At 42.8% G+C, this 24182-nt stretch overlaps 1 protein-coding gene across 1 annotated transcript; it reads left to right on the top strand.

Moving 5' to 3' along the window:
- The first annotated feature begins 772 nt into the window (after window positions 1-772).
- LOC148851283 (thaumatin-like protein 1) lies at window positions 773-3613 on the top strand. Its single transcript, XM_088942419.1, has 3 exons — window positions 773-1068; window positions 1161-1854; window positions 2902-3613. Exons 1-3 carry the CDS (start codon window positions 1008-1010, stop codon window positions 3083-3085), a joined length of 939 nt encoding a protein of 312 aa, XP_088798545.1. The 5' UTR covers window positions 773-1007; the 3' UTR covers window positions 3086-3613.
- Window positions 3614-24182: the final 20569 nt, after the last annotated feature.

Below are 24182 nucleotides of genomic sequence, written 5' to 3'. Positions count from 1 at the left end.
TAATCTTCCCTAACTATTACTTAGTTTAATAGGCTATTTTGCATAGACGTTTCAACTTTGCATGGTTTCTAATCTAACAAACCAACCCTTGCTGAACTTGGTCTAACCTTTCGACTGTCATACCACCTACTTCAGTGCTCCACAAGATATTCTACACCTCAAATTGAAATCATCCGCCCTAACCACCAAATTTTACTCTCGACAGTGGGGAGGGCATCGCAAATTTTAACAACACTAAAAAAATTAGGCACATATGGGATGTGGGTACTCTCGTTGTGTAATTCAGTGTTTTCAAAATGGGACAGGATCAAACAGTCAAACTACAAAAACTAGAAATAGGCACCCATTTAATCTTAAAACCACTTTTTAGCCAAAAATCATTGATTCGGGCAATTAAACCGTCTACCCGGACAATGATTTTTGCTGTTTTTTGTTTTTTTTAATTTTTAAATTTTTTTGTTAAAATAAGTCATTCATTCGGGCCATGACCGGACTATTTGACCTGGGAATCGGTCCCGCGGTTTCCTATCCAGTCCGGTTTTAAAAACATTGATGAACCGAATAACCGAATATTCCATCTGAGTTAAACGGATCTTTACAATTTAAAATCGGGTATTGCAACTATGGTTCCGACCCGCATTCCGACATTATATACCGTCTTGTTTTTTTTACCGACTTATAGCCTTGGCAGTTGGGAGCTTGGGTCCACATGTGGGCCACATCACAAACTCTCTCAGTCAAAACAAAACACAAGCATTCCCATTTCCCCCTTGAGCCTTGATTGAGTGTTATAAATAGGAACCCCTGAACTCTTTACATTTCCCCCTTGTAAGTGTTTCTTTTAGCTTGTCTAAAGAGGAGGAAGTAAGGAACAGCTTGTGTGGAGAAATACACGTTCTGCTTCTTCCTCTCCAAACTTTCCGATATATTCTTTATATCATCAAAAAAAAAAAAAAAAAACGAAAGAAAGAAGAGGAGAAACGTTGAGATCTCGTCTTATTCTTCCAATGGCTCGAATCTCTGTCCATTCTATCTTTCCTTTTATGTTTCCCCTTTTGTTCGTCTCAGGTAAAATCTATCTCCTCTGTTTTCTTCTGCTTCCCTCTGTTCTCAGGATTTTTTGCTTATATAGTCTCAGTTTTATTTCCCGGTTTCTGCAGGGGTATTGTCGGCAACATTCACGATAACCAATAACTGCGGCTACACAGTATGGCCGGGAGTGCTATCAGGAGCAGGGACCGCAGAACTATCGACCACTGGGTTCGCTCTTTCCAAGGGTGAGTCGAGGACCATCACCGTCCCGGCATCTTGGTCGGGTCGGTTATGGGGACGTAGCCTTTGTACCGAGGATTCAAGTGGGAAGTTCTCGTGCGTAACCGGGGACTGTGGGTCGGGGAAGGTAGAATGCCTAGGGGGCGGCGCTGCCCCTCCTGCAACTCTGGCTGAATTCACCTTAAACGGCGCCGGTGGCCTGGACTTCTACGATGTGAGCCTGGTGGACGGATATAACCTTCCAATGCTGATAGTGCCGCAGGGAGGTTCGGGAGGGAACTGCAGCAGCACTGGGTGCTTGGCGGACCTCAATGCTGCCTGCCCTTCCGAACTCAAGGTGTCAAGCGTGGATGAGAACGAGAGCGTGGCCTGTAAGAGCGCATGTGAAGCCTTTGCACAGCCTCAATACTGCTGTAGTGGCGCTTACGCCAATCCTGACACGTGCAAGCCAACTTCTTACTCAGAGATCTTTAAACAGGCGTGCCCTCGTGCCTATAGCTACGCCTACGATGATGGCACCAGTACCTTTACTTGTGCTTCTGCCAATTACATTATCACCTTCTGCCCTTCTCTTGCCACCAGGTAATTACATTTTTTAATTCTTTTTTTTTTTTTTTTTTTACTTTTGAACGTTAAAAAAAGTAAAAAAGTAAATTAAAAAAAAGGACGGCGTGGATGTGTAGATGAGGCCAACATAGCACGTGATTACCGCCGACAACCATCGGATTAGAATTAAAGTTAACCGATGGTGGGCGAAAGATGGCTTCAACTTTGAACCGGTCCATTTCTCACTAATAACCCAACGGTCACCGTGGTGGGTGGGGGTCCCTCCCTCCCACTTGAGAGAATCTTGCTGTCAACATGAACGTTTGGGGCTCAGAAATCAGAGAGTAGGCCTGAACTGAATATTTGTGTCATCTCTGACAGTCTGTCTGACTACAAAATATCCCAGGCTTTTTTGCGCTTACCAACAAAAATATCCTGTTCATTTTTTGGTCAATTTGTGGTTTTTGCCTCTTTTAATGGCATTTCATTCGGAGACGCGCGTGATCCAATATCTTTTTTTTTTTTTTTAATTTTAATTTTTTGGGTAACGGCGTCACCCGATATCCGAGTCAGGCTCGGGAAGTAGAGTAGTGTTAAATGTGCTTCAAGGTTTAAGGACCACACACATTTAGTTCAATGTTCCCGTGCATTTACACTTCAAACCCCACCTTATTCTCCTTTCCTTTTTTATATCTTGGTTTTTGTAGACAATTTAAGCATCTATTACTCTCTATTTGAGCTTGTTGCCGAGGACCAGGTCGGTGTCGCAAAAAGGGCGTAGCCAGGAGCCTGCCTAGTGCCTACTACATAACCCCAACACGTCTCTCTTCTCTCTTTCTTAGAAAGCTACATAGATATTCATCCTTCATTCCTTCCTTGGCACACCGTCCAAGCTTTTTACCATCACTGCACGATTGATATCTATGAATCGGGATTCGGGGGGATGGTTGTTGGTATCCGACGGAAAATTTAACATTTTTTGTTGTCTCTGTAAATTTAAAGGACGGTAAAAATTGGGTTGGTTTTTATTATGTGAGTTCACAGTAACAGTTAATTAATGTAATGGGTTGGATGTAATTGCAGTCAGAAATCGTCGGAAGGGAAACATCCAGAAGCGGCCGACGTACCTGCGCTCAATGGGTCGATGGTGTTCGTAGGGGGTAATTACGCGAGCGGGGCGTCATCGAACATGCAGCGACAGCAAGCGTTGGTGGCAGGTGCCTTGGCTATTTTGGCGGCATTTTGGAGGTTGTGCCAGCTTTTCTGACTTTCGTTCCGCTAACTTGTATCACAATCCTCCAAATTCCAAAATTAATGAGAGGTTTTTATGGAGAAGTGGAGAGAGAGAGAGAGAGAGAGAGAGAGAGTGGGTGGGGGGATTTCCTCTGTTTCGTCCACTGAACTCCTCCTATCCATATGATAGATAATACGGATGGACCCAAGCACAGGGTGGGGTCCGATAATATTTTGTCTGAGCCTGCGATCGGGAGGAGAGAAACGTTCGGAAGTCGCATGCACCACATTAAATTTTGGCCGGCCTTCTTCACGCATGCAACCGTTCCAATCTCTCTCTCCTCTCATTTTTTTATTATTTTTATATTATTATTATTTGTTTTAACAGGGAGATACGGAAGAAAAAAAATGGTGGTGAAAGCAATAGAATTTGGGGAAATTGTTATATGAATTTTTAATACTAAATGAAGGGAGGAGGTTTATTTGGAATTGGGCCGGGGGAGGGGGGTTGTACCGGTATATGTAACCATTGCCAAAAATATATATATGATGACGTTCCTGCTATTCTTGTTATTTGTTCTGGATTTTTTTTGTTATTGTGTGGTATGCGTTCGCTGTTTGATTTAACTAGTGTAAGTGCGCAAGTAAATGATAATGATGAGAGTAGATTTGGCCCTCCAGGAAAATTGTGACGTGGCATCTCGTGACATTTAGGAAAATACCCCGCCAACGCGCGGCCTGCGCGAACTTCGCACGGCCTCCGCGAACTGTGCACGGCCTGCGCGACCTGGTCGACTTGGACCAGCTTAGCGCATGATCTGGCCAAGGCGCCAGCTTGACGACCTGATCTAGACATTGACCCGTCGACTGACATAGGCGCCAGCTTGACGACCTGATCTAGGCACTGTCCCGCCGACTGACACAGGTGCCGACCTGACGACCTGGCCTAAACACTGACCCGTCGACTAACGCAGGCACCCCTTTGACAACCCGGCCCAGGCGCCGACCTGGCCGCCTGACACAAGCGCCAGCCTGACGACCTCGAGGAGTTCACCACCGTACCCCGATTCTGATCGGATGCGACGAGTCTTACTGTTTGGAGGCTTTTCACCCACCTAACTCGCGAAGACTCCGGTATATAAAGACCTCACCCCTCAAAGGGGAAGGGGATGGAAAAGAAAGGGAAGTAACCCTTGCTCTCTAGCTCTTTCATATTATCTTCAAAGCTCTCTACAATAAGAGTGCTAACTTAATCATCGGAGAGCCCCCACCGGGAAAGTACCCCTAGGACCTCTGATTCAGTTCTCGCAGGTTCTTCAGCTCCCGCCGCCTACGAAGAGGAGGAAAAGATGCAGTTCTCGGAAGTCCCTCAGCTCCCCCCACCTACAAGGAGGAGGAAGAGATGGAGTTCTCGGAGGTCCCTCAACTCCCGCCACCTACAAGGAGGAGGAAAAAATGGAGTTCTCGGAGGTCCCTTAGCTCCCGCCACCTACAAAGAGGAGGAAAAGATGGAGTTCTCGCAGGTCTCTCAGCTCCCGCCACCTACAAAGAGGAGGAAAAGATGAAGTTCTCGCAGGTCCCTCATCTCCCGTAGCCTACAAAGGAAAGAAGACCACCTCATGCTGAGGGCAGTCGGATTGCGCTGCACCAGGGAGCTCCAACATTCTCCAAGGCATCGGCCGCCTAGTAGGGAGTTCTTCCCCAGGCAGTTCGCCACCAAGGCAGTTCGCCCCCAGTGAGTTAGCCTCCAAGGCAGTTCGCCCCCAGGCAGTTCACCACCAGGCAGTTCGCCCCCAGGCAGTTCGCCACCAGGCAGTTCGCCACCAGGGAGTTCGCCACAAGGCAGTTCGCCCCTTGGGAGTTCGCCACCAAGGCAGTTCACCCCCAGGCAGTTCGCCACCAGGGAGTTCGCCACAAGGCAGTTCGCCCCCAGGCAGCTCGCCACCAAGGCAGTTCGCCCCCAGGCAGTTCGCCACCAGGGAGTTCGCCATCAGGCAGTTCGCCACCAAAGCAATTCGCCACCAAGCAATTCGCCCCCAGGGAGTTCGCCCCGAGGCAGTTCGCCACCAAGTAGCTCGTCACTACGGTACGCCACCACCGGGTCGAATAACGAGGTACTTTGCCAAAAAAATTTACATCACAAAACATTGGTACGTGGCCGAACGGTTACAACAGATAATGATATATATAAGATGTAAATCTAACTTTCATTTACTATGAATTGCACCAAAACCAATGGTTTATAGATGAATTGTATGATTTTGTGTGGAGAAGCATATTCAGTTAACCAAATACGATACGATGTAGCTGGGGGTTTATTGGTACACGAAGAATGGCGATGGTGGTGTCTACATCCATTCCCATTTTAACCATTTGGTATCCAATGCGTATGATGAGCTCCTTGACTAAGACATATGGTGTTTTGTATAATATTGTAAAGCTGATTTCTTGATTGATTGCAACTTCGTTTGTAAATTTCATGTGGTCATGGCTTTCAAAAAAGGAAAAAAATATAGTAATTTCATGTGGTGTTGCGTGTTAGTTTTGGGAACCAACTGAGAAGATGAAGTCGTGAGCCTCCCTCCAAAGTTGAGAAACAAAGAAATAAACAAACACAAAGGGAAAGGGTAAGTTTCTCACTTGAACATACATACTAGGAGCGTCGGCAAGTAGTTGCATCTCTGCCTCTGCCTAACAGAGAATTGGGGGGGGGTGATTGTTTTGACCTTTTCACGTGTGCTTAAACGCGTTCATAACCTTTGACCTCCACAACTTTACCAGGACCATGAGTCCATGGTCCAACAGAATCTTGTAGGTTACTGATTGAATTCAGATTCTCTGCGACTCTGCCAAATTTGGGTGGAGGACTTTTAAACATTTTTTTTTTCTTTTCTTTTAGGATATGAAATGTTAAAAAAACCAGAACAAATGAGCTAGGGGGCCGGTTTGGTCCGTCTGGACGTGCTCTTTATGAAGACTGAAGAGATACAACTTAAAGCTATGTTTGGTTTGTTAATAACATCCTTCGACCTTCTACTTGTATTATTTTCTATCAAAACAAACCCACAGCCACAGCCTTGTAAGTTTTGTCAATTGTCACTTACTTGGTGAAAGGACTTTTAACCAATCAAAATCCTCCACGTGGATTTTAATAAATACTATGTAATTGGTAACAACTAACCACTTTTATGATTCAGGTTGATTGGTTCCGGTATTATCATAGTCGAACCCTTGGGTTTATAGGTGGTAACGGGGTAAAGGCATCCCATTTTACAGTTTACAGTCCAAACACTGTCCACGAATACTTGGGATTGTCCACCGGATAGAGTTTGAGTCTCATGCCACGGGATCCATAAAACTGGGTGTCATAACTTGCCAGTTGTACAGTATTTTGAACGTGCAATGAATATAACTGATTTCAAATGAGGAGACCGTGTGGGTGTGTGAAATGGGAAAAGAATAATAAGCATCACCAGTGCGGTGTATGTGCATGCATGTCAATTAGGTATTGGAGAGCATCCAGAATCCAAATCGTCAGTGTTTGTGGGCGTTGAAAATGGTATAAAATGGGTTTAGAATTCAAGTTCCAGTGTTCCACGGCTCCACCCAAACGAAAGGAAATAAACAATGGTAGGTAGTAGGTCGTATATATCTCAATGTCTCCGACAAAACCAGAATCCTCTGTTGGAGAATTGCCTTATAGTAGTCAGTCAGTAACACAGCTAATATTGCTTCACCAACTAATGGAAATTGTTTTATTCATTTTAATATTTCAAAGCAAACCTACCCTAAATGAATAATCTTGTGTATATATATGCGGTTGAATCGTGTGTGTACATAAACAGTATTACAAGCTAGCTTTGCTTATACCATTACATTCACTATTTTAGGTGTGATGTTTGGTATTATTGGTGATTCTTCCAACGAGGTTTTTCATAATTACCGATTTCTCAGTCCTTTGATTTCTCACAAATCCATAATGAGTTTATTTGATAGTGGTTCTCACCAGTGGTTTTTACTTTATGGGAACTACCTCTAGTGATCTAGATTCCTTCTTTCACATCCTTTTCGTGTAATTGGCGTCACATTAAGGTAGTTGAGATCAATGCATTGCTGTAGACGCTATGGACATTCATGTACCCAAGTGTTCTGACTTCTAAAGGGTGTCAATGTTCCGGGCTTAGTTTGGACCCCGTTAAAATTAAAATCAATTAGAATCGACCAATAAAATATATTGAATTGGATCAATCCAAATTTAATGGTCAAAAATATTTATTGGACTGGATTGGACCTGATTCATCCATAATAAATTTATATTATATTAGATGGGATTAACAAATATCTCATCTATAGATGATAAGAATACAAGTGGCAATGAATTAGGTTTGGGTTGGAACCAATCTAAATTAAAAATAATTTGAATAGATTAAATTATCATCTATGTTTACATGATAAAAATACCGGTCGGATTGGGTTTATGTGTTTTCATTTCAACACTAAATCTGCGAATTTTAAAATCCCCCAAAACGCCAAAATCATCTTTTAACTTGGAACGCCAAACAGGCCAAAGAATTAGACCCCAAAGTTGCAGAATTATGCTTTCATTGGTACCCTGATGCAACTAATGTATGTCTGTTGATCTGATGATCTGATTATGTATAAAGTATAAACATTGCCATATTAAAAAATGGTGATATTGCTTAAGAGAAGGCATGCAGGCGCTCCTCACATCTGACGCTTCACGCGTCTCACATGCATATCCTACCATGCATTAAAAATATCTTCCCTACATGATAATTATTATTCGTGAGAGATGTTTTAAATGCACGATGGATATGTGAGGAGCAGATCCCGTCTCCAGGCAGGATGACAGGACCACACCTGCTAACTACGTGTGAAACAACCTGGAAGAACCAAAAGGAGAATACAGCCATGAAATTAATGGCGCAACTAACCAGGGGTACTGCTGGTGCCAACTCATCTATCCATTTCTAAGTGGACAAGCAGTCAAACTGGAGCCCACATTATCCAGAGTTGGATGTAAGACCGATGTGTCATGAGCCCACATTTTTTTTCTGTCATATACATCCCAAGTCTCATCAGGCTCTGTTCCAATATTAACGCTATAAACATGGATTCATTAAACACCCAACTGATCATAAAATTTAATAAATATATATGGCTGCTATGCAGATGCTAAGCTTCTTTTGTCAAAAGCCAAACACTATTGCATTGCTTTTGACTGAATAAAACAAGGGTTGGTGGGCTTAAAAAATTAATCGCAAATCACCTACCCCTACCCAAATTCTTTCTATTTCTATAATCGCAGGTAATTAAGTAGGGAAGAATACTTACGTGAGTCGACCACTCTCCTAGAATGGACATTATTTGGCTGGTTTAGATGAACCTATGCTGCAGCAGCCTTAGCCTTTATTATGCTAACTAATTCTATTGTAGGTTTTGTCAAATTTAATTAATTGATCATGGTGTTTTCCATTAAATTAATCTGTCAATTTACCATACATGCAATTCCTCCCAAGTCCAACCAATTGCTTTGAAAGTTGAAACTACAGCATGCCGTGCCGCGAGAAGCAGAATTCGGACTTCTGACTAGGGCTGTTCATAAGAAGGCCCAACCCCAATAAATTCATCAATCCGGATCGAACCAACTCAAGTCAGTTGGGTTTTCATTAACATCAGTTGGTTTCGAGTTGTACAAATTTATAAATCGATGGTTCAGGTCTGTTTCGTTTTTCTTGTGTGAAAATCGAAATCGATTCAAACCGACCAGGTCGGTTTTACTTAACACTGAGTCGATTTCGATTTCCATCTCAGATAACTCGATCAGATCGAATTGGTTAGAAAAATCTTAATAAACCGATCCAACCCAACCCATGAAGAACCCTAATTCTGACTTCTGATGCATCTGCTAATCCGGTTAGCTATAACTATAAACCAGATTGGCTCAGCCAACTTGCTTGGTCGCTCACTTTAATTTGGGTCCCACGCTCCCACCACATTTATTGATGCGGGAGCCAACTGCAAAACCGGGTTGACACTGCCCTGTTATTTTCTGGTTCAATCTCCTAACGATCTTAATTGATGACTATAGAGGAAAAAAGATTGCGATATATTAGTTTATTCGTTTTGAATGTAATCCGGAAGGGAAATACAATACTGGCGTCTAGCACAGGTCCAAGAGACACTAGTCGGATTTTTGCGCTTGCAGAATAGAAGATCAACAACGACGTTTGACTGCCCCAAATTGCTCATTAGGGCTGTATATGATTGTCAAACTATCGGGTTTAACGACACGATCGTGCTATTTTCTTTGTTGAACCCTTATTGATGTAACCATTTTCGGCCACGTACCAATGTTTTGTGATGTAAAATTTTTTGGCTAAGTACCTCATTCTTTGACCCGGTGGTGGTGTGCCTTAGTGATGAGCTTCTTGGTGGTGAACTGCCTACTGGCGAACTGTTCGGTGGAGAACTGCCTGGGGGCGAACTGCCTGGTGGCGAACTGCCCGGTGGCAAAGTGCCTGGTGGCGAACTGCCCGGTTGTCACGGGGGTAATCGATGGGGCCCCATGCGGCACTCGAAATGGGCGAGTAAGCCTACGAAACAAAGCAAACACACACACAAAGGCAACAAGATGGCACACGAATTAGCAAAAGGCTATTTGTATTGCATTAATCAGTGGTAAGCACAAGCACACAATACAGTGTCGAGGGGATCTCGTGCTTAACCTTTACACGCTTATGAGCTCACTCGACTACCTACCTCCCCTCAAAGAGTACGTTAAGCTTTTGGGGGAGTGACAATAGGAAACATCAAAATGATGGAAAAGCATACTAAGTAATTACAATAATGCCATTGGCGGTCCCCCTTACAAAATACAAGCAAAGCCCACCCATGACACACATGTTGACACCATGAAAGCACGCGATTGGCACTCGGATGGCTCACTGTAGGTGCTTGATGGCGCGACGAAGGAGTCACCTGTGACATTCTCCCCCACTCAATTCGATCTACGTCCTCGGAGATCGGCTTCGGCTTGGTCGCTTAGAGTCACTGTTGCGGAAGGAGGGTTCTTCTGCTGCTCCCCGAACCAGCTGTCGTCCAAGGCCGAGGTGTATATTTTGGTGGCATGGTCGGGTTGGCTCATTCTGTTGGGGTTTCCTATGGCTAAGTCCTTTCCTGGCAGCCTCAAGGTATGTTAGTGGCTGGTCCTGTTTGGCTAAGGGGTAGGTTTGGGCCAGGTAAGGATCAAAGTGGTGTTTTGGATTATTAAGGTGTGGATTCCCATGCATTTTTCCCCAAGGGTATTTCACAGGGCTACTACGGGAACTAGCCTTAGGGATGATGTGAATGTGGTCCCTAGATGGCTTGGGTGGCACTCGCTCTCCCCGGTGGTTGTGGTAGTAGATGTGGGCAAGGTTTGACACGGCCTTGGGTCTTCTTCTGTTGGGCCCACCAGTTGCGAGCACTTGCGGCTTCTGCTGCGAAGTCGACTTCTGCTGATGTGGTTGGCGTTGAAGCTGATGTTGCTGCTGGTGTTGACTTGGGCGCTGACATTGGTGTTGGCGCTGAAAATGGAACTGTCTTGGGGGTGACTTCTTCCTGGTGACGACTTCCCAACCAGTTCCAGTGTCGATGTGAGGTACTTGACAGGGGTTCTTCCTTGTTGACGCAGAGCTGTCTTCATGGTTGATAGTTTCTTGGTACAACTGCAAGGCTGAAAGCTGCTTCCCAAGTATCTACAAGGCTGAAAGCTGCTTCTCAAGTATCTGCAAGGCTGATGAGACAGGAACCATGCAAGTTGATGTGTGGCATAAGTGCTGCTTCCGCCTACTTGAGGAACTCCACTCCAAGAACCACCTGAAAATCATCCAAGGGAACCACAGATAGATTGATGGGTCCTTTCCATGGTCCAACTCGGAGTTCTACTCCACGGGTCGTGCCCTCTACTGCTTTGGCCCCGGAGTTGACAGCCTTGACCCACCCAGTTTGTTTGGTGGTGGTCAAGCCGAGTCGCTTTGCCTCCGCAAGCGAAATGAAGTTATGGGTAGCCCTAGTGTCCACCAAGGCTTGGGTCGGCCTCCCGCCGAGGGTGATGTCTACATAACTCAGCCCCTTGTGGGCTTTGGTGGGCCGCTTTGATGTGGCCTCTTTCTTGACCATGGCATTGATGAGTTGGAGGGTGACTACTCTGGGCGCCGCTATGGGTTTCTCCTCATCGCTCTCTTCACTATCACTGAGTTTGGCGATGAGGGCAGTTATTTTCTTTCGGGTTGGACAGTCACTCGTCCAATGCTTCCCGTTGCAAAGGTAACACGGCACAGGAGGAGGTCTCCTAGAGGATTGGTGGCCCTGGTAGCTTGGGCCTCCTTGTGGTTTCTTCCCTTGTTGGTAAGTGTAGGGCTTGTCCGCGGGCACTGGCTTCTCCTTTGTAGGGGTTGATTGTGGATCTCCCCCACTCAAACTCATGGTACCTAGGCTGGATGGTCTTTGCACATCTTCCTTAGGTGTTCTCATATCAACAAGCTGTTCAGCTATGGCCATGGCGGTGGCGAGGTCCTCAACCCCACGTCGCTGGAGTTCGAGCTCAGCCCATGGTCTGAGACCGTCAATAAAATTGAACAGAAGATCCTTGTCTGACATGTCACTGATCTCCAACGTCAAGGCCGAAAACTCCTTGACATAGTCATGTAGTGATTCTTGATGTCTGAGATTCTTCATTCTTCGACGCGCCAAGTACTCCACATTTTCTGGGTAGAACTGCCGCTTGATCTCACGCTTGAATCCAACCCAAGTGTCGATGGTACGGGTTCCACGTTCAATGTCTTGGCAACACCTACGCCACCATAACATTGCGATATCAGTCAAATACATAGCAGTTGTACGTACCTGAGTTTGGTTGTCAATGATGCCAGTGGCAGAGAAATATTGCTCCAATTGCCACAAGAAGTTGTCAAGCTCCCTAGCATCCCGAGCACCCGAGTAAGGTGTTGGCTCTCGGATCTTGATGTTCATGGAAGCTAGGGTGGAGGGAGTGCTTGGTGTGTTGGTCACTGCCCTCTTTAGGAGAGTCATCTCATCTCTCATCTCATCCAATTGCGCTTGGAATCTGTCTAGCAAGCCCTGTAGGCTGCTTTGGGAAGGCCCAGCTCCCGAATTCTGTATGGTGGTGTGCATGTCTCTGAAGGCGCCATTGAAACGTCCTTCTAGTTCCACCACTGCATTCTCAACCGTCTCTAGGTTGAGGTGGAGTTCATCAACCCGATCTCGGGTTTCTCCCATTGTCACCTCACAACGTAGGAGGCGCATGTCCACGGTAGCTAGTTGGTCGACTGATTTGTCGTGCTTGCTAGCTTTGGTTGTACGCCCCTTTGGGGCTTGTGTCTTGGTAGGTTCGTCAAGTGGAGCTTCGTCAGTGTCGTGGCCTTGAATCCGCCCATGTGGTGTGTCATCGGAAACGCCCCGATTGCTCTTCATTGGGTTGATGTAGGGACGAAGACGGTCCAGAGTATTTGTAGGAGCACATGCTCTGATACCAACTGTCACGGGGGTAATCGTTGGGGCCCCATGCGGCACTCGAAATGGGCGAGTAAGCCTACGAAACAAAGCAAACACACACACAAAGGCAACAAGATGGAACACGAATTAGCAAAAGGCTATTTGTATTGCATTAATCAGTGGTAAACACAAGCACACAGTACAGTGTCGAGGGGATCTCGTGCTTAACATTTACACGCTTATGAGCTCACTCGACTACCTACCTCCCCTCAAAGAGTACGTTAAGCTTTTGGGGGAGTGACAATAGGAAACATCAAAATGATGGAAAAGCATACTAAGTAATTACAATAACGCCATTGGCGGTCCCCCTTACAAAATACAAGCAAAGCCCACCCATGACACACATGTTGACACCATGAAAGCACGCGGTTGGCACTCGGATGGCTCACTGTAGGTGCTTGAAGGCGCGACGAAGGAGTCACCTGTGACACAGTGGCGAGCTGCTCGGCGGCGAACTGCCTGGTGGTGAACTACTTGGTGGCGAGCTGCTCGGTGGCGAACTGCCTGGTGGCGAACTCCCTGGTGGTGAACTGCCTACTAGGCGGCTGGTGACTTAGAGAATGTTGGGGCTCCCTAGTGCGGCGCAATCCGACTGCCCTCAGCATGAGGTGATCTTCTTTCCTTTGTAGGCAGCGGGAGTTGAGGGACCTGTGAGAACTCCATCTTTTCCTCCTCTTTGTAGGTGGCGGGAGCTGAGGGACATCCGAGAACTACATCTTTTCCTCCTCTTTGTAAGTGGCGGGAGATGAGGGACCTGCGAGAACTGAATTAGAGGTCCCGGGGGTATTTTCCCGGCGGGGGCTCTTCGACGCTTAAGTTAGCACTCTTATTGTAGAGAGCTTTGAAGATAACATGAGAGAGCTAGAGAGCAGGGGTTACTTCCCTTTCTTCCTCCCCTTTCTCTTTGGGGGGTGGAGTCCTCGTGGGTTAGGTGCGTGAAAAGCCTCCAAACGGTAAGACTCGTCGCATCCTGTCAGAACCGAGGTACGGTGGTGAATTCCTCGAGGTCGTCAGGCTGGCGCTTGTGTCAGGCGGCCAGGTCAGCACCTGGGCCGGGTTATCAGGGGGGCGCCCGTGTCAGTCGGCGGGTCGGTGTCGAGGCCAGGTCATTAGGTTGGTGCCTTTGTCAGTCGGCGGGTCAGTGTCTAGACCAGGTCGTCAAGTTAGCGCTTGTGTCAGTGGCGGGTCAGGGTCTAGGACAGGTTTGTCGGTGGGCGCCTTATGGGCGGCTTCGCCAGATCAAGCGCTAAGCTGGTCCAAGTCGGTCAGGTCGCGCAGGCCCTGCACAGTTCACGTAGGCCGCGCGCTAGCGCAGTTTGCACAGGCCACGTGCGCATGCAGGTCGCGCATGCCGCACGCTAGCGCAATTCGCGCAGGCGCGCGGCCGGGCTGGCCAGACTGGTTCCCGGGTGGGTCACCAACTTCGTAAGTTTGTTGGCTGGGTGTTTTCCTGGTTGTCCCGAGGTGCCACATGTCACAATTTCACTAGAGGGCCAAATCTGCCCTCATCAATAGCCCCCCACTCCTGAGCTGATAGTAACTCAGCGAAGGGAGTAGATTTCTTTTGGCCCGTAAGTCGATGAGCTAGTAAGTGCTGATCCAATTACTAGTGTGGCCCGTAAGCTTTGGGAGCGACTCGTAGTCTACTCTTCTTTGACTTTTGTCCGTGCCGGAGAGGTGATCGGGTCTTAAGTAGTAATGTGGCCCATAGGCTTTGGGAGTGACCAATGGTATACTCTTTTCTAACTTTGCCCGTGCTGGAGAGGCGACCGGGTCTTATGTAGTAATGTGGCCCGTAGGCTTTGGGAGTGACCAGTGGTCTACTCTTTTCTAACTTTGCCCGTGCCGGAGAGGCGACCGGGTCTTAAGTAGTAATGTGGCCCGTAGGCTTTGGAGTGACTAGTGGTCTACTCTTTTCTGACTTTGCCCGTGTCGGAGAGGCGACCAGGTCTTAGGTAGTAATGTGGCCCGTAGGCTTGGCCTGCATCAGCTTCGTAATGCCGATCACCTACTCCTACAAGAAGCTACTAGGGGCTCGACCTTCGAGGGCAGCACTACTAACTTTAGGTTGCAAGCTCACACGGGAGCCTTGGAAGGCTCGACCTGTAAGGGCGCCTATGTAGTCAGTTGGCCGCCAACTCCCGCGGAAGCCACGAAGAGCTCATCTTTGTAGGGGGACCTTGCGGAGAGGACTGATGTAGCATTATCTGAATTGAAAGTAAGGTTGGTAGAGCTACTTAGTCCGTTAGCTCCATGCATAGTCTCTGAGTTCATAAAAAATGTAAACTATAAAGCGATAGCTTCAATTTCTAAAAAGTGAGGACTTAGCTTTGGCAAGATGAGAACTTAGCTTTTGTAGGATGAGAACTTAGCTTTTTGTAGCATGTTCCCATTGACGGCGCCAATTGATGTAACCGTTTTCGGCCACGTACCAATGTTTTGTGATGTAAATTTTTTTGGCTAAGTACCTCGTTCTTTGACCCGGTGGTGGCATGCCTTAGTGATGAGCTACCTGGTGGTGAACTGCCTACTGGCGAACTGCTCGGTGGAGAACTACCTGGGGGCGAACTGCCTGGTGGCGAACTACCCGGTGGCGAACTGCCTGGTGGCGAGCTCCCTGGTGGCGAACTGCTTGGTGGCGAACTGCCTGGTGGCGAACTACTTGATGGTGAACTGCCTGCTGGCGAACTGCCCGGTGGCGAGCTGCTCGGTGGTGAACTGCCTAGTGGCGAACTACTTGGTGGCGAGCTGCTCGGTGGCGAACTGCCTACTAGGCGGCCGGTGATTTAGAGAATGCTGGGGCTCCCTGGTGCGGTGCAATCTGACTGCCCTCAGCATGAGGTGGTCTTCTTTCCTTTGTAGGCAGCGGGAGTTGAGGGACCTGCGAGAACTCCATCTTTTCCTCCTCTTTGTAGGTGGCGGGAGCTGAGGGACATACGAGAACTCCATCTTTTCCTCCTCTTTGTAGGTGGCGGGAGTTGAGGGACCTGCGAGAACTGAATCAGAGGTCCCAGGGGTATTTTCCCAGCGGGGGCTCTTCGACGCTTAAGTTAGCACTCTTATTGTAGAGAGCTTTGAAGATAACATGAGAGCTAGAGAGCAGGGGTTACTTCCCTTTCTTCCTCCCCTTTCCCTTTGGGGGGTGAGGTCTTTATATACTGGAGTCCTCGCGGGTTAGGTGGGTGAAAAGCCTCCAAATGGTAAGACTCGTCGCATCCTGTCAGAACCGGGGTACGGTGGTGAATTCCTCGAGGTCGTCAGGTTGGCGCTTGTGTCAGGCGGCCAGGTCCCCTTCCCACAACTTTCATTAAGCCATGTTACCATTTCTAACCCAATTACCCAAAAATATTCTTAGAATCTCTCTCCTAAAGATATCTCCTCTAAGCAATTAGTAAATTATCATGTTACCCCACTCCATAATTAATTCCTAAAATCTCTCCTCCCAACCTATATCCACTTTCTCTTATTTAAAACATTCATATCAATTAATAAATAGTTAAATACAGTTAATATTTAATCCAACACATATTCAATTAGTATTAAATATTCTTATTAGCACTATTAATAAATTACCAAAAATAATAAATATTGTTACTAATTAACTCATCATGATTTTTTAAAAGTATTTTGGGTAAATACTATTATATTCATGTTAATTAACAACATTTTATAGAAATTGAAAACTCTTTAACTAATATCTATAAAATTGAGAATTATATTTAACAATTATCAAACAATATAAAATTTTAGTTATTGTTATTATTATAGTTAATAACCGAATGCAGATGGGGGAATAAAATATTATAATGTTGGAAAATGGAATTATTAATTAATTTATATTGGAAAATAAAAGATAAATTAGTGTAATTTTGTTAGCAAACTACCTAATAAAAATAAATATTTAATAACAACTTAAAATAAATAAGTGTAATGTTGTTATTTAAAATGCATTAAATAATTATTGAAAATTATTGGAAATTTTAGGAAAAATTATTACATTTGATAGATTTTGGAAAAATATTGAAAAATTGTGTAGTCATTGCGAATTATTGAAAATTAATGGGAAAGGAACAACTGTAGTTTAATCCAATAATTACACAAATTATTAAGATAAATTAGTATAATATTGGAAAAGAGAAATTATTTATTAGTTTATATTATAAAGTATAAGATAAATTAGTGTAATTCTGTAAGTAAACCATTTAAAAAGAAAATAAATTATTTAATAAAATTTAAAAATAAATATGAATAAATTTTCATAAAATTGTATTTTTGAAAAAATACAATTTATATTACTTTAAAAGATTTACCATGTTGATACTCAATATATCTTTTTGATAATTTTTGTCATCAAATTGAATATTGGGTTGATGGGGGAGTGGATGCCTTTTTTTGAACTCACCCAACACTAGGGACAGGGTGGGGAAATTCGAGGATTCCCCATCCTTGATGAGGAATGGGTGCCTTGCCCTGAACCTGCCTGACACTAGGGGTGGGGGTGGGGTAGAGTGCCTTGACTACGGGGCAAGGACAAGGATGGGGTGCCCCACCCCATTGCCATTCATATATAATTTTTAATTATTAGTGAAATTAATAAAAATGTTAGTTTTTGTAATTATCTTTATTTCATTACTACAAATGATTAATAAAATTAAATTTATTAAAAATATTTATTTATATTAAATTAACAATAATTATTTTCTATAAATCAACATTAAATGAAAATACAATTATTTAAATTTTAAATACTTTTAGTTAATTAACAGTAAATTTTGATTATTAATTTATCTATTAATTAATAATAAATACAATTATTCAATCCTTCAGATTTTTTTCCGTACATCACACGGATCCCTGCTAGTATGTTATAAAGGAAATCTATCTTCTACTTTTAACAAAAACATTTTCCACCCAAAAATAATGCACTCCTTGTTATAATATTTAAAGGGTTGAGTGTAAATATGGCTGCAACAATTTTAAATAAACCTTGCAAGCCTTTACTCATATTCACATCATGGCAGTCTAAAACACGTTTCTGTTGCATAAAATAAGCCCAGCCAAAAAAGATCAGGCTAGACAGTCACAAGTTGGGTTAGGCGGGGATGACGTTACTCAATCTTGTCCTCAATGGGCCACATATGGGCTTTTAGCAGTGAACCAAGTCGAAGCTGAACTAGGTGAGACTTACCTTTACTTGTCCTCAATGGGCCGGATATGGACTTTTGGGGCACATCTTTGACAGGGAGTAATACCATGTAGGACGCATACAATCAACTACCACAACTTACAAAATATAAAGAAACTTGAAAAAGTGCAGACAGCTTAATGCATATTTCTGAAATTTACTATAGATTTATAAACATTCAAAATGTCAAATACCCCCATTCTATACAATACCTATCTATCCAATTCTGAATTGCTACTTATCCCAACTGTACTTTGAGCCTAAAAATTCTGACGCTGGGCTGAAGCGCCATTCTCCCAAATTTTTGATTGCTACTTATCCCTCATTACCAGGGATGCTCTAGGACCAACTGAACAAATGGCGAATTAGCTTTGATTTGAGTCCTCTTAGTTGATTCATGCTTTATACCTTATGACCAACAGTTTTTGTAAAGGTACGTAGAACCATGTGCATGCCCTACATGTTAGATGGCACCGAGTCAGCAACCTATCTAGTCACTAAACCTGCTGTCACAATAAGACTGATGTGTAAATGGGTCCCAGATCTTTTCTTTTTCCCTCTTCTCAAATCTTTACATGGCTATAGGTAACACTTTAAGTAAAATAGCTTTTGATTCAATTCAAAGGGCATTTGTTATACCCAAATGATATTAAGATGGGCAAACAAAGTATTATATAACGATCAGAATATAATACTACCTAACCAAATTTCTTTTTTCCAATAGCTTCGTCAGTGATGAAGTTACCTGATGAGTTGATTGACATCTCTTTTTTATTGTTCGGCCACTAAAATAGCATCTTAATGCTAACTTGCTAGGTCTAATGAACCAGGCCTGTGCTCGCAGAAGTAGCTTTCAAGGTCTTGGTAGGTTTTTCATCATCCAACCTAAGCCACTATAAAGAAAACCCATCCAATTCAAAGTCATTGTTTGGATGGTTCCGCTAAAAGAAGGAATATGATAGAATCATCAAAGAATACGCTGATGGGTTTACATTCCCATAGAATTTCCTTTGCTAGACATACTTATATGTAATGGAGTAAATGGTTCCATTTGTCTACTTCTGACTTTTCTATGTAACCCTAACCCGTCCAATCAATATTCTAGAACCTAAGCCACTATAAAGAAAACCCATCCAATTCAAAGTCATTGTTTGGATGGTTCCGCTAAAAGAAGGAATATGATAGAATCATCAAATAGTACGCTGATGGGTTTACATTCCCATAGAATTTCCTTTGGTAGACATACTTATATTTGTAATGGAGTAAATGGTTCCATTTGTCTACTTCTGACTTTTCTATGTAACCCTAACCCGTCCAATCAAAATTCTAGACCGCTTATGGTCCCATTGATTTGGATTTAAAACCTTTTGCCCTGTCTAGGTACTGGGACCTTTTACCTTTTTTTTTTAATTATGATAAGCACCTTTTAATTGTGTTGTGGTTGATTTTATGATAAGTCCCTTTTAAGTGGTTGGGCGGGGTTTAGCTCGTACCTGAGTTGGACCACCTAGCCCACAAGGCTTGTATCTGGTAAGGTTGGACTTGTATATTTTACAAACCATTCTAGCCCACCTAAATTGCATCTCCCTCTCATTCCATTTGTAAGGATTCAAATAAGGGTTTGGCGCCTTCTACAAAACATAAAAAGGGCTTGGCGGGCCTACTGGTCCTTAATAGGCCGTAAGACCCAGTTTGTGTTTGTTTGCAATTTATTGTCTCCTAATTAGTTTTTTTTTTTTTTTTGAGGAATCTCTTAATTAGTATTCAGTGTAGCCTGTAGAGCCCAGTTTGTGTTTGTACTGAGCCGATGATGATGATGATGTGGTGAATCTAACCTATTCACCAAGGAGTCGACACATCGATTGACCACGCCACGTAAGCAATTAGTATCTGCCCCACATTTTATTGATGCCCTGCACAAATAATATTGGTTAATTATTGAATGGTTTAACAATTTATGGGGTGTTGCTACTTCAAACATGGATGCAAATTAAATCCTTCCGCCAGATAGAACTATGAGATAATCTTTTCTTGCTAGATTGTTACTGATGTCTCGACTTGTTTGGGAAGCAAAAAATGACAAAGTCTTCATAAACTCTGCTCCAAAACCCCAACCATTAGGCTTATTTTGGAAGGAGTATAAATATAAATTTGTAGAGTGTAAAACCTTGTATTTCATATTATTTTGTATATATATATATATATTTATACAAATTAAGCTTTAATTAATTCAAAATTTTGCACGAGGAATTGAAGCGCCTGCATCAGATATTTGTTGATGGTCATTGGTTTTATGGTTATATCTCATAATTATAATTTCATTGCAGTAGGACACTCGTGCGTTGTAAATAGACTAGAACAAGCTGAAGGCTGGGCGATTCTGCATATGCATTAATATGGGCTCGTGTTTTTTAACTCATGATCGATCCTCAGCATATTGGACTCGTCTACACTTTCGTACAAAATATCTATCTCTACTACTAGCAAATGGATGCAGCAATTCCTCCTAGTCTTTTAACTTAAGTGGCTAATCACCAGAAAAAAAAAAAAAATTAAGGCTGTGTTTGGAAACGATGCAAATAGAATGTAAATCTTGGTTCAGGATAAATTTGCACTCTGGTTCACTTTTTCCTATGTTTGCCAACATTATATTTTTGCATTGACAAATGACAGACCAATGCATATTTACATTGATAATAAGATGTAAAAGCATATCAGTAAAAAAAAAAAAAAGGTAAATTTGCATTCAAGTGGGCTTTGATAAAAAAAAAAAAAAAAAAACATATACTTTATTGGAATTTATGTTTGCATCCATTGTAGCTTAAAAGTTTATTTGGTAAGAAGATAAATTTGATAGTGCAAAACTAACCCAATTTTGCAATTTATATGGACCATTTTATACTCTACGTATTTGCATTCACACTTATTTACATCGTTTTCAAACACAGCCTAAGTGGCAAATGAATTTTTTTTCTCTTTATATTCTTAGAGAAAAGAACACAATGGCTCATGTGGTAGCCCAAAGAGCCCCCTTACAAGGTCATGTAAATGTTACTGGCAACGCCCTACCTGGCTCAGGGATTTTTTTTTTTTTTTTTGACCTGGCCAAGAAGTAATAAATGTTACTTCCATAATTTTTCCGTATATTTCTTGGGTATGATTATATTTTCCATGTTTGAAATTTCTACATGTTTAAAGAGTTATAATACAATCGTACTTATTTTCACAAGGCAAATACATGCAACTATACCAACTTATCTTCGAATTTCTTTACTGAAATGGTGTCTAGCTGCAAATCCGATTCTTCTTTGCCTTTTCAATATATTATTAGTTGTCCTGGACAACTATTTTGTAATCTGGTAGAACTCACTCACTCTCTCTCTCTGGCTTGCCTAAGTCCAATTAGTGGTATAGGAGGCAAGTGTATGAACAATAAGAAGAAAGAGAGCATATTTCTGTGAACTTGACGGCCCAATTCAAAGTATCCCAATGCTCATGTCTCCCAAAAGTTGACTCGTGAGGTAGCTGGTTGCTTAGTGAAACGGGCACTGAAATGACAAATTAATAATTGTTGGTCTTCCTTAGAGAGACATGGTTCTAGGGTATTGAATAGGCAAAGGTGTGTATTTCTTTAATTCTATACTTTGTGAAAGAAATAGTAGCATTTGAGAATCCATTCAGCCATTTTACTCTTTGTGTAGGGGAATGCGTGTTCCATACCTAGTGCCTTTTGCTCTTTGTGTAGTCATGGACGGTTTGCTCAATGCAAGCTTGGTTCACTCTACAACATTGATCTATTTAGTATTTACCCTTGGGCTAGGCTAATGAGACAGCCCTCCCGTTCTGTACTTGATTTTGACTAGGCCTTCACGTAGCAAACCCCATTTAAACTTGTTTCTCCTTCAACCCGGAGATTCCCATTTTGGAAACATTTCAATAATTCATTGCTACGCTAATTAGTATTGTAATTATACCAATGTCAAGAAATTCCAGCAAAAACAAACAAAAAAAGGAAAAAGGATTGTCTTAAACAGATCATTTTTTCATTGGGAGCATCTTCCCATGAATGACAACCTATAGTAGTAGGGATATGGGAAGAGTTGTGGGTGGGAGACCTAGTGTGCGTGCACTCAAGGATTGTCTTAGACAGGTGGAATTTGAAAATGAATTCAGTTGACAACTGGATACAATTTGCATTTGCAGCCCAAGCTCAAACTGATCATATCAGCATTTGATCTTTCAATTTAGAGGTGGAACCATATAACAACATATAACAGGTAATTAAAACTCTCTCTCGCATCATAATCGTATATAAACTTTGGGAAATTAAGGCCATGTTTGATTCAATTTCATTCTTTTTTGACACGCCTTAAGAATCATTTTAATGGTTTAGAGAAGGCGTGTCAAAAAAGAATAAAAAAATAAAAGAGTGAATAACTCAACTCAACAACCCTTCACATGGGGGCCGGGACGGTTGAGGGGAAATGCACAAGAACATTGACAGAAGGACAAGTGCCCAGAGTCACTACCTTGTCTATCTCTTCCCAATTACACGATTCCGATGTCGTCCTTTGGATCCATAACCTAAGTCAATTAAGTAATATTTCTTTTATGTTACGGACTTGCGACGTGTCGTGTCAATTGTTATGGACAGGACGAAAATAATAGGAATATTGCATATTTCAGGCAGGTTAGAGTGAGAGGCAGAAAAGCAACAGCGTGACGGTGAAGCAGTGAAGGTGGGGGGTGGGTGAGTTGCTTGATTGGGAGTGATAGAGTCCCCGGGGAAAGGGAAGGAGAGGGCTCTGGGGGGACATGCATTAATTCACGTGTTGCTTCTTTACTGCTAAAGAAGGGCACTAGCTTGAGAGTTGTGACCTTAGTTCTTAAGAAATGCTTTCCAGTTAACGGGGAATCACCCACCAGTCCCAAAGAGATTAATTATCTCTATCCCATTGTTTTAACAGAAGAAATTTTATCTCACCAACCACATCAGAGAGAAAAACGGAAGGGACCGACCATGTGATATGTATGTGCTTCAAATTAGCTGTCGCTAAACTATTTGTGTGGGGTAATGAATAACCGGCGGCACCACAATCATGTATGTACCCACAAGCCTACAATGGCACATCTGAGATAATGGCAAGAATCAAAGAAAACATCACGAGTATGCACACCAATAATGTCCTCATCTGCCTCAGGCACTGTTCTAATGACTACTGACTCATTACACTGTTCACGACACCATAGAGCCATTAGTAGATTCATCCCACCGAAATGAATGGTAGTTTTTGTTCTCGCGTAGCAGATTGAATACAAGGAACCTTCTCAGAGATAACCTAATGAGATGAGAATTTCTTTTTTCTTTTTCTTCAAAAGAGAACTCAGAAAAAAAATCATTGACAAGCCATTAAAGGGGGTACAAGCAGAATAGTGGCTGCCCGCTGCCGTGTATAATGAGATGAGAATTTCAAGTAAAGAAGAACTTACAAGAAAGGCTTTTTGAAACAGGAGAAAAACATGTCCAAGACAATAAGAACTAAATGCACAATTAGATAACCGAACCAAAGAGCAAACGCAGATGCATCCAGATTACACTAGAAGAAGGGGTTTTTTCCAACCACCAAGTTCTGGTCGTCACAAGTACAATTAAGACATGCATTAAAAATCAATAAATATGGGATTCTTTTTAAGATGAGCAAGCCAGATATAGTAATCTAATGAACACCGAATAATTGGAAGATAACAAAAACTGCTCACTTTTAAATTAATGGAAAACTGAGAAGAAAATGGACGAATATGAGTATCAGAATATAAGATTTTATATGAAGAAAATCACTAAGAAAGATAGTGTTTACTACTAATTTAATAGTAGTGAACTTGAACTTGAACTTGAAAATCACTAGTAAACTTGAAAAAAAGAAGAAGATACAAACGCTTCTGGAAAAAGGCAGGCCCTAAAAATCTGAAAAGGGCAGCAAAAGTCAGGAAAATCACAGCTATATGGTTGAATGTGTACCCTGTCCTAAGCCCATGGTATAAGATTTGAACAACAGAACCATAACTCCAAACCAACATGGAAAATTGAACTGAAATACTTCAGACAAATTACACAAAACTTCATCCCATGAAACTGTCTAATGAAAACCAAAATATCAATGAGAAAGAGTGTTAAAGGATTAAGTTATCAACAAAGAACAACTAGCAGTATGCAAGAGTGTCAATAAAAAGAGGGAGGTGGTTTAACCAAGTGGTGAAGCTGGTAATCACCGGCAAACAGATGAGCCAAAAACACCATGGTCAGGTTTATACTTTGCACTCTAAAGAGGGAGTGTCTGAAGAAAAAAATGTATGTAATATATGCTTT

This window comes from Nelumbo lutea, chromosome 5, assembly GCF_056320005.1.
Source record: "Nelumbo lutea isolate HS-2025 chromosome 5, American lotus-T2T, whole genome shotgun sequence".
Taxonomy (NCBI): Eukaryota; Viridiplantae; Streptophyta; class Magnoliopsida; order Proteales; family Nelumbonaceae; genus Nelumbo; species Nelumbo lutea.
Note: the sequence above shows the minus strand (reverse complement) of the source record. Positions and strands in the feature narration are given on the sequence as shown.

What these genes read in the sequence shown, in the direction of transcription:
- LOC148851283 (XM_088942419.1), top strand. Translation starts at nt 1,008, where the DNA reads ATGGCTCGAATCTCTGTCCATTCTATCTTTCCTTTTATGTTTCCCCTT. An exon ending in TCCCCTTTTGTTCGTCTCAG is followed by an intron (nt 1,069 to 1,160) that starts GTAAAATCTATC and finishes CGGTTTCTGCAG; the next exon opens with GGGTATTGTCGGCAACATTC. An exon ending in TGCCCTTCTCTTGCCACCAG is followed by an intron (nt 1,855 to 2,901) that starts GTAATTACATTT and finishes ATGTAATTGCAG; the next exon opens with TCAGAAATCGTCGGAAGGGA.